At 44.9% G+C, this 14,621-nt stretch overlaps 1 protein-coding gene across 19 annotated transcripts in view; it reads right to left on the bottom strand.

Moving 5' to 3' along the window:
• Window positions 1-14,621, bottom strand: part of EIF4G3 (eukaryotic translation initiation factor 4 gamma 3) — a 154,878-nt gene that overhangs the window by 20,778 nt on the left and 119,479 nt on the right. For 17 of the 19 annotated variants that reach the window (XM_066981955.1, XM_066981957.1, XM_066981963.1 and 14 more), the window contains 9 exons: window positions 13,487-13,612; window positions 12,230-12,340; window positions 8,131-8,301; window positions 6,918-7,115; window positions 6,046-6,192; window positions 5,523-5,759; window positions 3,114-3,218; window positions 1,255-1,387; window positions 7-101 (listed from right to left, as the gene is read on the bottom strand). In XM_066981955.1, the coding sequence (XP_066838056.1) occupies window positions 7-101; window positions 1,255-1,387; window positions 3,114-3,218; window positions 5,523-5,759; window positions 6,046-6,192; window positions 6,918-7,115; window positions 8,131-8,301; window positions 12,230-12,340; window positions 13,487-13,612 (1,323 nt within the window). Of the gene's footprint in view, window positions 1-6; window positions 102-1,254; window positions 1,388-3,113; window positions 3,219-5,522; window positions 5,760-6,045; window positions 6,193-6,917; window positions 7,116-8,130; window positions 8,302-11,932; window positions 12,047-12,229; window positions 12,341-13,486; window positions 13,613-14,621 lie in introns of those variants that run through there. The other 2 variants (XM_066981960.1, XR_010826314.1) reach the window with 2 other exon arrangements.

The raw sequence follows: 14,621 nt of genomic DNA, 5'->3' as shown, positions 1-14,621 counted from the left end.
ACCTACCTTGGTGATTTTAAGGAACTTGGTGGGGTCCAGCACTCTGCTGTTCTTCGCCCCCTGCACAGTGTTCCAACCGCCTTCATCGACCCGCTGGACACCTGCCATACAACAAACACAACCACCTTCAGCTCGTCCCCAGCAGGACCCTGGGAGACTCCAAGTTCAACACAAGGAGAAAAAGAAGATGGCATGTTTCTATCCAAGGAAACCAAGACCCATCCAAGTAGTCACAAGTTCCTTACCTTCTTCTGATACCAATTTCAGAATAACTAAAATGAAGTCTATTGTATTTTCTTTATGGCCTGTTTTCACAGCACTTTAATAATCCTTCGTATTAAGGAATTCCAAAGATGACACGTTTCCATGCACTCCTCAGTCCCAGTCTTTGTTTTCCCTGCTTGCTAATCCATTTTACTAGAACATGTGCCTTTATCCCCAGAATCCATATTGAAAGTTCTCTGTGCAATTCTGCTCTCACTGGCACTTTTATTCCACCTGATTTCTATTTGTACTGTAATGGATATTTTAACGTCATCCTAGTTGCAATTTGTTTTAAAGCTACTCTATACTTTCACAAAATTATTTCCAGCCTTTTTGGAAGGGAAGACACTGTTCTGATCATTCATGCTGCAAAACAGTGCCTTGCTGTGGCTGGACAAAGCAAGGAGCACGCTTTAAGCCAGCACAAGGGACTACCATGCCTCAGGAACCAAGAAGATTTTCCTGGTTTGGCCCTATGCCTCTGAGAAGCACCTGTCACTTCAAATTGACCTTCAGGTGAGCGTCAACTTCAAGGGCCAGTAGCAATTTAAGGTAATGCTAGAACGTTTTCTCACGCAGAGTTAACACCTTACAAGACAATATGGTTACTCTGGATATCAGATGTTATTCTCTTGAAATCAGATGCTGCTGTAAGTAAGAATGGATGGCAAACCTGACTCCTGTGTAGTAACTTGTTACAACAGATTTCTGGCAGCCTGTCACAAAATCAAATGTGGTTTGCACAAATACAAAACTCAAGCACTACTGGCCTGTGATGTTTATTTCTACCAAGGGATTTGTCCAAAAAAAACCCCACACAGCCAACCCACAGTAAGATTGTTCCTCTTCCAGCTTCGGCCATAATAAGGCCCCAAATTCCTTTGCTCATTACACTTAGGAAGAAACATACTTTCTTTTATGTGGGGTTCTGACTATGGCCACTGGATTTGAAATGAGTGAAACGAGCAGCCAACTTGGCTTTTACTTTACCCGGTCTCCTCTTCTCTTTGGTCATGAGTTGTTGGACTTTCCTCTGTTCTTCTTGCTCTTCAATCTTGGCTTCTTTATGAATCTGCTCGATGGTCTTCGGGCCTTGGTCTGCTCTCCGCGAAACCCAGTTACACTAGGAGAGAAACAAATGTGCTCAGCGATACTTCTGGGAGCAGAGCATTGGAAATGGGGTATTCCGAGTACGGTGAGCAAGGCCTAACCCTGCCACCCTTGTGACGTGTTAGTGGCGCGCTCTCAGAGGGACTGGAGGAAGCTTTGTGGAGCTGGGCGATGTTGCTGACATGGTTACTGCAGCACCACAGGTCAGAGGTATATACTCCGTATGTAGGCTATGGTGTGTGTATTGGTGGAGATTGAAGGCTGCAGTGAGGACCTGACTCTGGAGAGACATGACTGAATTCAATCCTTATTAACCCCTAGCACATTTCCAGCTTTCCAGTCTTCCTAGGTCAAGGAAGAGATGGGCTAGAGGGAGACTGCTGTTACTCTCACTCTCTGTTTATTATTGACAGTGCTCATTGGAACACTTCCTCCAAGCTTGAGGAAAAACATGAAACTCTGAAAATAAAGAAGTGACTGCATTTTATCTGGAGATGGTGCTTTGTCACTCCAGGGATCGTGATGGCTAAGACAAGAATCCTGCAGAGAGGTGATGTGTCTCTGCAAAACATTTCTACTGCTTGATGTGTCTATTCAACCATACACTGCACAGATCCCCCAAATTAACCAGACTACCTCTTGATCTTGCTACAACTTCAATACAATTTTTGAGTTAATTATCTTTGCGTACCCTGTAGTTGAAACAGTGACTTCAGTCTGTACAAAACCCCAAAACAGCCATTTGAGGTAAGAGCAAAACCCACTCAGGGCTTCAGTCAAGTGCTGTCTTGAGGCCAGCACTGCTAAAGCCGCGCTGCTACCAGCACCTGTAAGGGTGAAATTACAGCTATTTGGGAATGTTTGTGCAAGCTGCAGTCACATCTTCAGCCGGCGTACAGATGCCCTTCACCGAGACCCCAGGTCTAACAGCTTGGCTGTGTTCAAAATCCTGGTGGGATTACAAGACGGGCAGGCCCATGCCTGCTCTGTGTGTTTTGACATCTGCGCCAGAGTACTTCCTACTCTTCAGTTCTGGCGTTTGATGGTGGGTCCACATCATCGCACTCTGACAGAGCACAGACTCCATTTGCTTTTGTTTAACACGGTACGGCCAGGAAACACCTAGCAGATGCCTACCTGTAGCAACAATACGGGCTAATACGGGGTTATTGCTCTACACAATGCGTGTTGCCATGACGAAGAGCTCTCATTTGTTTTACAACCACACTGACCCCCCAGTTTGCGGGGTATGCTTTGGTCCACAGTGCTTTGGTCCCACCAGCACAAGTTAGTGCTGGCAGGGAACAGCTACGCCCCAGTTGCACAGGAATGATGACAGCTAGGCAGTATGACTGGCAGATGGGAGCAGAGGGGCTGCCATGGGGGAAGAACATCCAAAGCCTGTCGTGGGAAAAGGGCTCAGGCACGTCTGCTGTAGCGGGGCCGGACCAGTGTTATCAGAAGCTGGTCCGGGTGTGTGTCTAACAATAAGCTGAACTGAAACACCCAATGCTTAAAGTATTTCACCTGTCTAACAACTTAATACAAAAAAAAAAAATAAAAAATGGAAAAAGAGACACTCATTGAACAGCCAGGCTTCTGGGATGATAAAGGGCACAAATCTTCCCCTAACATTCCACTGTTGCTGTAACTTCCACGATCCCTGATCTTGGGTCAGTGTTCTTCCAGCCTAGACGTGCAAGGGAACATGCTCTGTTATTACTGGAGTTGGTACCTACCAGCCTTAGGTCTATTACGTCCTGAAGCATGAACCGAATCCTTGAAGATGTTTTCCTCTCTTTCACAATCTTCTCCATCTGATTAAAATACTGGTCCATGCGAGGCTACACAAGAGAAATGTCATCGTCAGTGTATCTTGGAAGACAGTGAACATACTCCCTGAGGTGGGGAGTCTGTGAGCTCAGTACTACAGCACCTCCGTGCCAGAAGCCCAGCTGGGGACCCAGATCTGCTCATTGCAGAAGGTGCTTTGGGTCTCGTATGTACCCACAGGTTGGATTTGAGCGTGGGTTGTGCAGACATGAGTCTGCAGACACCTCCTTCATTCAGCACACACTTCCACTGCATTTTTAATTACTCAGATTATCTACACCCTCTGCATGTACAGAATAAATTTGCCATACATTAAAGAAATGGATGTTCTTTTTTTCTGTGGCACAGTGAAGCCGACCTGCTGGCTAGCTGCCACCAGTAAGGAGTCCTGCTCTACCTATCAGCTCCCCCTTTTCGTACCAGCAACATGTGCTCATCTCAGCCCAAGAAAAACTGGCTAAGGGAACTGAATAGTCACAAAATTAACCCTGCAGGCACTTCATTGCTTTACCTCCTGAGCCATCTCAGCTGGGGTCAGGCAAAAGAAGGGGGGGCAGACGCACTGCCTCTGTGAGCAAGCAGCTGTTTAACAGGCTCAGCTGTAGTACAAAACCCCACGAGCATTATGTACCATCTTATTTATGCCTTTTCTTCCAAAAAGTGATGATGTAATGAAAACAAATCTTCCCTAAGACGCAAGGTAGTATCATTACAGAAGCCTTCACTAGGTCTAAATTTGACTTGCCAGGCTCTAAAAAGCCTCTTCGGCTTTTTTAAACAGCTTCATCTGTTTTAAAAAGTTTCAGAGCAGTTTTATAAAATGCTTCCCACTCCCTTCATAAAGAACCTGCTATATCCTTTTCTTTACACTTAAACAAACATTAAAAATTTGGTTCTGGCCTTGCCCTGGAAAGTTTCAGCTAAGCAAGCAAAAGTTTCCAAAGTTAGGAATGACGGGAAAAATATTTAAATTTCTGGACATTTTCCAGAAATTTTAACAAGAACATTTTAGCTTCAATACAAATGCATAATTAAGTGTCTCCCTCATTAACAGAAAATAAATAAAGGATTCTCTCTCAACCTTGATAGAAATAACAACCCACAAGGACAGGACCCAGGCACCTTCTCACACCCAGAAACATGACATCTGAAAGCGTCTCCTTGCTGCACGCCGCTCCTGGCTGCACCGAGCTGCAGCTCAGGGTTGTGGAAGTGGCCAGCGCAGCAAAAAGTTCGCTTTTCCTCTGTTTCTGTGCTACTAAAGACTGAAAACAGTGTCCAGGACTTATCCAACATGACCTCAGCTACTGCTTAGAAGTCAAACCTTGTTTTCTTCCCAAAGCACGTGGAGAGATTTATATTCCTCTTCTGGCACTTTCAAACTTGCATCAACAACGCGCACGCTGCTACGTAACGATGCGGGTATTTAGCCTGGGGGATTAGTGGTAAACTGCGCTGTTTTGGTCAACGCTCCACAAAATGGCTTGGGACACTGTTTGTCTGAGGATGCCCTATGCAGATCGGGACTGATCCACCGCGATCCCTGCAACCCAGTGCACTGTGAGGGAACTCCCTGCCCTGAGCAGCTGAAGACAATTAGCTCGGTTTGTTTCCAGAGCTGAGTCCAACTGATTTCTGGCGAAATCCTCAAATGCTTTTTCATCCCATGCCTGACTTTTGCGAAGGAGAAGCAGATCGCCTGTGCCAACAGAAGCTCAGGGAGCGCGTAATGCTCTGTGTTACACACACGTTTGTTGGGAAGTCGGGAGGAGGATGCTGGAGCAGTGCAGTTGCAAAACAGCTGCTTCACTCCAGCATAGCTGGAGATGATGACACAAAATAAATGCAGCCGCCAAGTTTCAGGTGCGGGTTTAAGGCAGCTAACAAGGTGGTGGTTTTTTTTTTTTTAGGTTTAACGTGGAATAATACATTCAGTAGTAGAATTCTTGGGTAATACAAACCCTCAGCAGCAAAGAAACCACTTTAATGTTTTAGAAACTACAGATAAGAAGTAAAATCTATTTGGAAAATGAAGCACAGGGTATATGTCAAGTACGTTTAGACTGTGTGCTTGGATGAAATACTTGGAAACAAGTAATGATTGGATAACACCATTGAAGATGGTACAGAATATTAGAGAGGGCCTGAGAGGAGGGAGCAAGGCCAGGTAGTGATGAAACATCCACAGAAGAGTGGATGACCTCCTCATGATGCACAAAAATTAACGAGGAAAAAAAAATCTCCAATAAAAACACTCCACACCCAGTTTTCCGTCCCCTGTCCAGCCTCATTACTCATTTCTGATCCTGCCCTACCTTTGCTTTCTCAAAGTCCAGGTCCTTGCCAATGGTAGTTAGCAGGCGGCAAAGGCACTCGAGGGACTCCTCATCATGGTTTTTCAGCAGCTTTACCACGCAGTCATGCATGATCGCCTCCGTCAGCATTTTTAGTTTGAAAAGCTCGCCAATGAATTTTATATTCCCAATGGATCTCCGTCGGGCTTTGTCCTTGGCCTCTTCCAGCTCATCATGGAGCCGTGTCTTCTCCTCTGGCTGTAAAACAGAAAAACAGCTCTAAAAAGTATGTTCAAAGAGCACAGAACTCTTCAAAAGAGCCAGTTTTACAGACCTAGTCACTGGTGTCCCTGTTTGCTTTTTCTCATAAGAACCAAAAAGAGGTTATAAATACACTAATCAAGGCAAATATTTTTAATTACATTCAGCCAAAGTGACAGAATGAAACTCAGCTTCAATATTCCCCCCCCAGTCGACTGCCATCTTCAAAAGGGATCCTTTTCAGAGGGCTCTCTGAGAATTTATGGGGAAATATACCACTTACAGTGGTAGCAGCTTCAAGTTCTTTCTGTTTCTTTTCAAAGACATCGTCGTCAGCTTTGTCCTTTTCAAATTCCTTCTGGCAGCGGTTTAACAGCAACTTGCGGAAATTTACTGTGCTCCCAGGTTTGTCTGCCATGGGCACTTTCAGCTGTAGGAAAAGAAAGAAAAACATCAGCAGAAATACAGCTATACTCTACATACAAGCGAGATTTGTTATAGGCTATCCATTACATTTTATTCTGTACTTCATATTCAGCAATGCAAGTTTGCAAGGCCATGACAGTTAAGCAGCATGTCATGATTTCCAGAGGAGTTTTAGATTCCATATGTAAAGTCACACTCAAAATTTGGCTGACACCACCTCTGCCTGGAGACAGATTACATTTCCGTTCGTGGAATCCTTTAAAAAGGCTCACTGCTTAAAAACGCTGTTATTACACACTGAAGACCCTGAAGCTATGCTCCTTCATTGCATGGCACGGCAAACTATCAGCTGGGAGAGGAAGGGGACGTTTTGTCCCAACCAAGCATCTGAAAGTTAAATGTCCAAAGCTTGGCTCTGCACCTTAGGCTTCCCTTTGAAATGAGAGGGAGAAATTGGACTTCCAAACGTGACTCATAGCATCTTGCGACCAGGCGCAGCAAAGCGCTCGGTGCCCTTGACTCCAAACAAAGCATCACCCCAAGCAAAGCCTGCCATGGCCAATGAATGTAGGGGAAGAAATCTGTGATGTAAATTGTTTTTATTTATGTTCAGAAACTACCTTTTAAGTCTGCTCTTGCTGTGTTTATATTACTGGTAATCAGTCCTTGGGGATAAGGTGCAGAACGTTTTCCCTGAGGAACTTCCTATCTAACTTTGGCAGCTCTTACCGTTACAAGACATCTGCACATGTTTGCATATGCCACGGAGAAGCTCGGTTCATCGATAGCCTTCTCAAAGACCAGGTCGATGACTCCTTTCAGCCTCTCTTCTGTATCTACTGTCAGGTCTGTAACTTGCTTCATAAGCTGATTGAACATCTGGGGCGTCAGCTTGTTCAAGATGCTTCGTACCTTGCGGAACAGCTCCTGAACGACAGGAAAACTTTTAAGTTTCAGCACAAATCAAAGAGGCATATGGTGGCTTTGAGCAATGAGCTAGGCATTTTACAAGTGAACAGAGAAGATGTCCTGTAGGACGAGGATACTGAGGTACACAACCACACATCTGTGTACAGTTCAGCTCCAACCATAATTCAGCTACCGGCTACTACAGATCACAGTTCACAGCTGCAGTGCCGGATTTTTGGAAATGCCCAAGCACTTTTTTCCAAGCACAACAGAGGCACAAAGCCCTGCTGTCACCCAACTGAAATATTCTTCTTCGTATCAATTTAGCTATGAAATATAAATTAATATGGGAGTGGTCATCATCTCTCTCAACCAGGGGCAATCAACTTTTTCTATATTTAAGGCATTCTTTTTAAAACTGTCCTGATGATAATTAGGTCAACAAGGCTGCTGTTAGCCCTGGGAACAGAATTCTAGTGTTGTTCAAGACTACCTCAACTTATCCTACAAATTACAATTTTCACCACCAGGCAAATACCTCCACCCAGAGAGGCTGCCCCACAGAGGAAAGGAGGGGGAGAAAAACAGAGAGCTTCAGAAAGAGCATGGTTGCGTTGGGCAGGACGAGCTGAGGGAATCTTACAGAGGAACCTCAGTACTGCTGAGGTTCAGCACAGAAATGTAGTCTAAAAGGGGATGAAAAGCAAGTTCTGTGCTGGAAGTCTGAGGTTGTTTGCTTTAGAATGGAGACTGAAATATTCTACTAAAACAGCAATAGAAAAAACAACTCTGGAGGAGAGGTAGTAGGTTGTCTGGTGTTCCCTATTTAGACTGTCTTAATATACAGGACTGCCATTTAAACTCTGGGTCAAGAATAAACAGTCGAAAAAAAAGATCCAGGTAGGGGAAAGCTGTGATTCAAACTGGAATTCATTGCCCTTTTTCACTGTCTTACACAACAGCAAAGGCAAACGATCACCTTTCTTCTGTTACACACTGCTGTACTCTCAGAAGTGCTTGCTCACGCTCTCACCTGGGTTTTGACATTTTCTGGGTCCTCGGTTTGGTTTTCTCTTTTCAGGCTTGGCTTCCAGGCGTTCTCTGCCTTCTTCAGGTGGACATCCTCTTTTACACACACAGTGATAATCTTCCTGGGCTCTCTCCTCTGGCCTGGCTGAGATCTCCTCGGTCCAACATTCAACAACTAGGACAAAAACATTCCTTGTTATATCCCCTTTTAAACTCACATCTCGATAAATGTTCCAGGGGCGCAAGCCAACACACGCTGATGGCAACATCAACAATCACCAACTCATCCTAGGACTTTTAGGACTCCCTCCAAAGCAACCCGCTGGTCCAGGTTGGTCAGAGGGAACGTGGAGACACCAAACACGTTTCTCCCAGGCAGCCTTTCCCGACACAGACGTGGGACGACCACTGCCTTCTGGGCTCTGCTTCCACACTTTGGCGATGCCCAAATGCTACTCAAGCGCTGTGGAACTGAACCCAAGTGACCAAAACAGCCTCTTGAAAGCCAGGAACTGTGCAGCTCAGATATTATTGCAAAGATGTATTTAAGGATTAAATCCTCGCAGGTTTATTTCAAAAATGCCATCCCAAGCAAGCAGGTAGTGATTGATTAGCAGCTCTGGCAAAACCGCTAAGTTTTACTGGAGCTTGCTTCAAACAACAGAGACGTTTAAGATGGGAATTACACAAAACACACGAACAGAGCATCAAGTGCTGCTCCTGCACTAAGGAAACACAAATCCTGACAGGTATGGGTCAAACTCTCTGTAGCTTCACAGAAGAAGAAATGGAAACATGGTACTTTGCCTGGAACAGCATCAAGCAATTCTCTGCAATGCTGTATTGCTCCTCCCAATTAAGTCAGACCTGGAAAACTCCTGAAACCAGGAAATTTTTCATCAGTTGCACTAGCAATACGGCACAAGGCACCCACAAACTCCCACCTCGTCAGCTGGGATCTTCTGATTAAGGACTGAACATATCAAATGTTGTACTGAGGTTATTTTTCACTTACGTGCTCGTATTTCTCAACTAATTTATTAGAAATGTCTTACATCAATGCAAAAATTAGCACAATAAAACTCCATTATCAAAGCCTGCTATTTTCAACAGAAGTACTTAATCTCTTCAGTGGACAGAAGGCGACCTCTACGTGAAAGATTGGGCCAGTTAAAGCATTTTTTTGTTCAACAAAGTGAATGAGCCAGCATCAGAGAGACAAAACCATCTCAGTTACTCAAACAGCTTCACTGAATACATGAGCAAAGTGCACTCAGCTGGTGCCTCACATGTCATGCATCATCCCTAAACTGACTTTGCACAGCTGTAAACAAAACCCCACCCTCCTTAGGCTTATATATGCAATTTGAAGCGGTTGGCTTTGATGAGGTAAATGTGCGCTGCTGCTGAATGCTAACGAACATAATCACCATCGCTGCTGGAGTTCTCTTGGGCTTCATTATGTGGTAACAGCAACAAAACAAAATGCTGTCAGAAGATAACCATCTCGTGCTAGGACACGCTTGGTACGCCGAGGCGAAGCACGGAAGAGGGCCACGTGGTGCAGCGTGTCAGCACGCCGCCCCGGCACCTGCCACAATCTGCGCTCAGGTCCCGCTGGAGCGCACAGACACGAGCCTCAAACCTCTGTGGGCACACACTGCAACGGTAACGAACAGCCAAGTCAATCGCTCCCAAGAAATCAACAGTGCAACGAGCCTGCGAGTCACAGGAGCCTTCACAACTCTTCCAGACGGACACCTTCCCCATACAGTCATCAGTCGCTCCCTACAACCTCTTTGTTTCCACCGAGAACGCCCGCCCTTGACAGACACCGCTGCGAAGCAGTGAAGTCCTGCATCTGAGCATCGCCCCCGTGTTAATGCAACTTTATGCAACTTGCAGCCACGTGTGCTGCCCAGGTTCACACCACGCTGCAAACGTACAGCCATGGAAAGAGGAAACGTCCTTCCCGCTGAAGTATCAGACAATAAAGGAACAGAAAAGTGGCCAGTTTCAGCCATACGCACTAGACCTCATTATACAACTCCTTGTCTGCAAAAAGCCCAGGCTAGCCACATGCCCTGAAAATCAGAAGGTTTGGGCTAATTTCCGCCAGGGACACGGGGGCAAGGCCAAAGAGAGGCAACCTGCAGCTGTCCCATTTCTCTTGCAAAGAGGTAACGCTGGTCTGAAGGACCTTCAAACCATGGCCAGGCTCTAACTCACAAGGAGAGAGCAGCAGAGGCACGACACTTCCGCGGGGCATGGGTCCACGCAAAGCCAACGCATTTGCCTTCTGAGCAAATAACACCTCCCTGAAGGCAACGGTTTTATTTCCCGTGCAAAATTGAAGGATGCAGAGACCATTAACGCCTCTCCTGAACATCAACATGTTACAGGGGAAGATGGAGATTGTCCTCATGGCTTGCTCAAATCTGACTGCCTTAGAGACCAGACCTTTAAATGCATTAATAAAACCAAGGCTTTCTTTAAGATTGTCTTTTTTTTTTTAATATGTGTGAATAAACTTGGTTCAAACTAGCTGAATGTTTGATTAGGTTTTAAAAGCAGTGAACAGAAGCCTCCTCTGAATGTGTAATAAAATAATATACAAATCACAAACTTTTAACAGAAAAATCTGGCTTTTTTTCTTCCAAATTTACAAAGCAACAAGTTAAAGAGGCATTTGAGCTCATGACTGGCCTCCTTTTCATAACCCAGTCCAAAAAATAATAAGAGTTCTGTAACACCTGTGATTGTGGCACTACAGCTTGCACTGAAATAATATTTTCCACCAAAGGCACGGAGAAGTGCTTACCAGATGTTACTACATTAATCTGAATTACCTGTCTTCCAGATGAACAGGGGAAAAAAGGAAAGCAGAAAGACACGGACAGGTCTCCTGCTGAAGAGCCACAAACTCACAGCAGCAAAGTACAACCTGGTGCTCTCCCTCACGGTCCGCTTCCGCTCTTAGGATACAGCCGTGGTAATGTTTTAAAAACATCCAAAAAACTAGAGAACTGCTGCTCCCTCTAGAACAGCCTTCAAGAGCAGAAAGCGAAATTGAGGTTAGACGCCAGGAACAACTGCCTTCCAGGGAAGCACAAGAACCCAGACGACTTGAGTTTCCACCACCAGGGACTTTTATGAGCCGTCCCAGACACCTGTCAGGAAGGATAAAAGCAGACACATCCTGCCTTGGCGTGCAGGGATGGACTGCTCCTCTCCAACCGTATTTCTCTGTTTGCATCTTGTCACCCAACTCTCCAACTTCTTCTCTATATCAGAACGTGTTTATTAGCTGTATTTTCTTCCTATGTAATGATACTCCTTATGTTGTTTGAGTTAACATGTGTTAGTTCTAAAAACAGTCATACAACACATTTAATGAAAAAGAAGGAAGGAAAGACAAAGCCAAGGAAGCAAAATAAAGGATTTTCACGTGCCAAAAGCTTGTTAGCACTAAGCTGCTTGACGTTATTTCAAAGGCAAGGAATAGGCAGTGGGTTTAATGGTTTATGAGCATGGCCTGTGTAGAGGTGGAATGAGCGAGTGGACAGAGAGCATACACGCAGACTTTGCCATGCTTTACAAGAAGATAACATCTGATTTCGTTCGGGGCTGAAAACCCTCTCATCCTATAACAACTGACGTCACAGGACAGCAGGCTTGTTAAATAAGGTTACCTTCCACCCCTCCTGGAGGAAGATGCAAAGAAAGGCTCTACTCTTTAAAGGCGCAAATGTAAGATGTATGTTATGTGCTGAATGCTCCAAATGAACGGGGTAAGCAGGACTTACCTTTTCTCCCCCTTTCCATAGGTCTGCAAAGTGCAGACCCCTCGCAGATCCCGCTCAGGCCAACGTCCCAGCATGCCCTCAGCTGGTGATGTCCCACCCACCACTGAAGACTGCCTAGAGGGGTACAATGCAAGTCTTGTTTCTTTTTTTTTTTTCTTTTTTTCTTTTTTTTAAACAATGTTGCACCTTTTTGTAAAGTTTTCTGCCAGTCGTTCTTTATCAACAGTGGGTGTTATGGAAAAAGACAACTCTACAAAAAGGTGCAAAGATGGGGGAAGAGGGGGGGATTTGGCTTACCCCTATCGGCAGGTTCCTCAATGGTGGGTGAGGCGAGACCAAGAGAGGGCATGCTGGGGAACCGCACCGAGCCAGGGAAGGCAATCCAGGGTTGCTCTGCACTTTGCAGGCCTGTGGAAAGAGAAAGAGCAATAGGGATGTTACCAAGGTGCCAAGAGGCTCGGGACATTCAGCGCATGAAAGGACAGAAGGCGCCGGAGTACAACCTGCAGCCCACTGCGGAGTCGCTAAATATAGGAAGCGATGTCGGCCTCAAATAGCATCAAGGTTTCAGGACCGGGTCGTGCTCTGAGACAAACCGTGACACTGAAGCTACTCGAAGACACAGACGCGCACCCCAGAACCGAGGCACTGGCCACGAGACCACTCTCAAACCAGAAATATTACATCAACTCAAAGTCTGCATCAAAATCGCCGCATTTGGCTCCGAGCCTCCTGGAAATCTGCACACTTAGAAGTCAAGGTTATTTAGCGAACTTCTTTGAAACCAGCAAATTTGAAAGATAAATAATAGATACTTTATTAGACGTATCCAGGTAGATAAATTGAATGTATCTAGAGAGACGAACAAGAAGTGATTGCACCTAACTGAGGCAGCCGCTGTTCCCCAGCTGTGGCTGACCTGGCCTCAAGGCAGGCACCATGCTGGGGGCACCCGCACACTGAGGACAAGCGATGGCACAGGCAGAAAGGAAGAATTCACAGAGTTTGGGCAAAGCCAGACAAAGGGCAAAGACTAGAATGTAAAAGGAAAGCAGACGAAAAGACAGGAAAACGAGGAACAAAGTGATCAAAGCAAAGCAACAAGTAGAAGCATAGAGAAAGCAAGAATATCCACTTTTTAAATTATTATTTGGTTTGTTAGTAAAATCTATTTGCTCTATTGGCTTTTTCTATGAGGCAGACTAATGTGAAGATACATGCTGACACAAAGCTCATGTCATTGTATGAATTACGTGTTCGCACACGTGCCATTGCCAGGTCCACAGTATGGAAATGTTTCCACACCTCTCAAGCAGGAAAAGGGGAAGGAGGAGATCAAACACATTTAAGACCAATACATACCAATGAAAAACGTCTGCAATGTTTTTCTAATTTGCCTACATTTTGACAGCCAAGAAATATCCCCTTTGCATTCAAACCAACAAAACCAGAACCAGCGGAACATTGGAAAATGCCCAAAAACGTGAGGATGGACTTCATCGGTGCTTCAACAGTAAGGCCAGTTCTTAAATTAGCAAGCTGGGGAAAACTCACACTTCCAGATACGTTTCTTCCACCGGAGGTTTGCCTCCCAAAGTCGGCAAAGGCTGGTGTGAAGTCTGGTCCTCGAGGCAATATCCGAGGGTCCAGAGTTCTCAATGGCAATTTTGGCTGATTGACCTGCGTCGTGGAGCAGAACAAACAGGGCGTTGCAGCCATCACAAGCCTACTGACAATCTCTGCTGAACTGTAATATTCATATTCAATATCTAAACCAATGCTTTTAACAAACCATGCAAGTTTTATGCATCCCCGTTTACACTAACATACACATTTAATTTAAAATATGTCCTACACAGGTGACTATTGTGGAAATATGTGGAGTTCAGAAACATTTCAAGGCTGAACATGACTTATGGAAGATAAAATTATGCCAACACAAGCCTGTCTTCTGCAATATGAATGTAATAGTCTTGGTTCAGGATCACAAAACTGCCACCTTCCCTCAAACAAATGTCTTCTGTGTTAGCAAGACAGATGGCTGACCGAGCAAAAGCAGCTCAAAAGCAGACAGAGCAGTGAGAAGCAATCACGGAAAACTAGTAGGTAGATGAAACCATTTTGGGACCAAAGCTGTGTTTTACAATTTGCCTGGGCATGAAATTCAGAGTAGAAATCTTTCTGCACGTGAGAATAACCTATATCCTGATCTGTGCTTGAATCTTAAAAGCAAGCCTGTGGTGGTTACATTCAGATCAATGAACTGCACCATTCTGAGATGAGAACAGGGTCTTGGTGGCAGCACCTCCGAAATAACAAGTATTTCAATAAGCACAGACATACAGCGGAGAAAATCGCATCTGTAATAAAGCTGGATAAGAATCACAAAAGTTTTTGAGAGCTGAGGTTTTAATGATCTTTTATTAGATCAGCTCACAAATACTGACACTACTGTTTCAGACCAAAAAAAAGAGTTTGCCTGAAAGCATGCCTATGCTTTCTAACTGTAGAACTGATCTAATAAAATATGCTACCTCTCCCTTCAGTCTTGCTTTGCTAACATCCTTTGGTCCTGATGGCTATAATACAGCATTTTCAATTTTATCTACCCCGTAAAAGTTAATCCAGGATAGAAACCATTAAGAATATCTGTGCTTCGGTTTTTAAACCATCTGTACTCCTTCATTAG

This window comes from Anser cygnoides, chromosome 23 (assembly GCF_040182565.1).
Source record: "Anser cygnoides isolate HZ-2024a breed goose chromosome 23, Taihu_goose_T2T_genome, whole genome shotgun sequence".
Lineage (NCBI taxonomy): Eukaryota > Metazoa > Chordata > Aves > Anseriformes > Anatidae > Anser > Anser cygnoides.
This window is presented reverse-complemented; position numbering and strand designations above follow the sequence as displayed.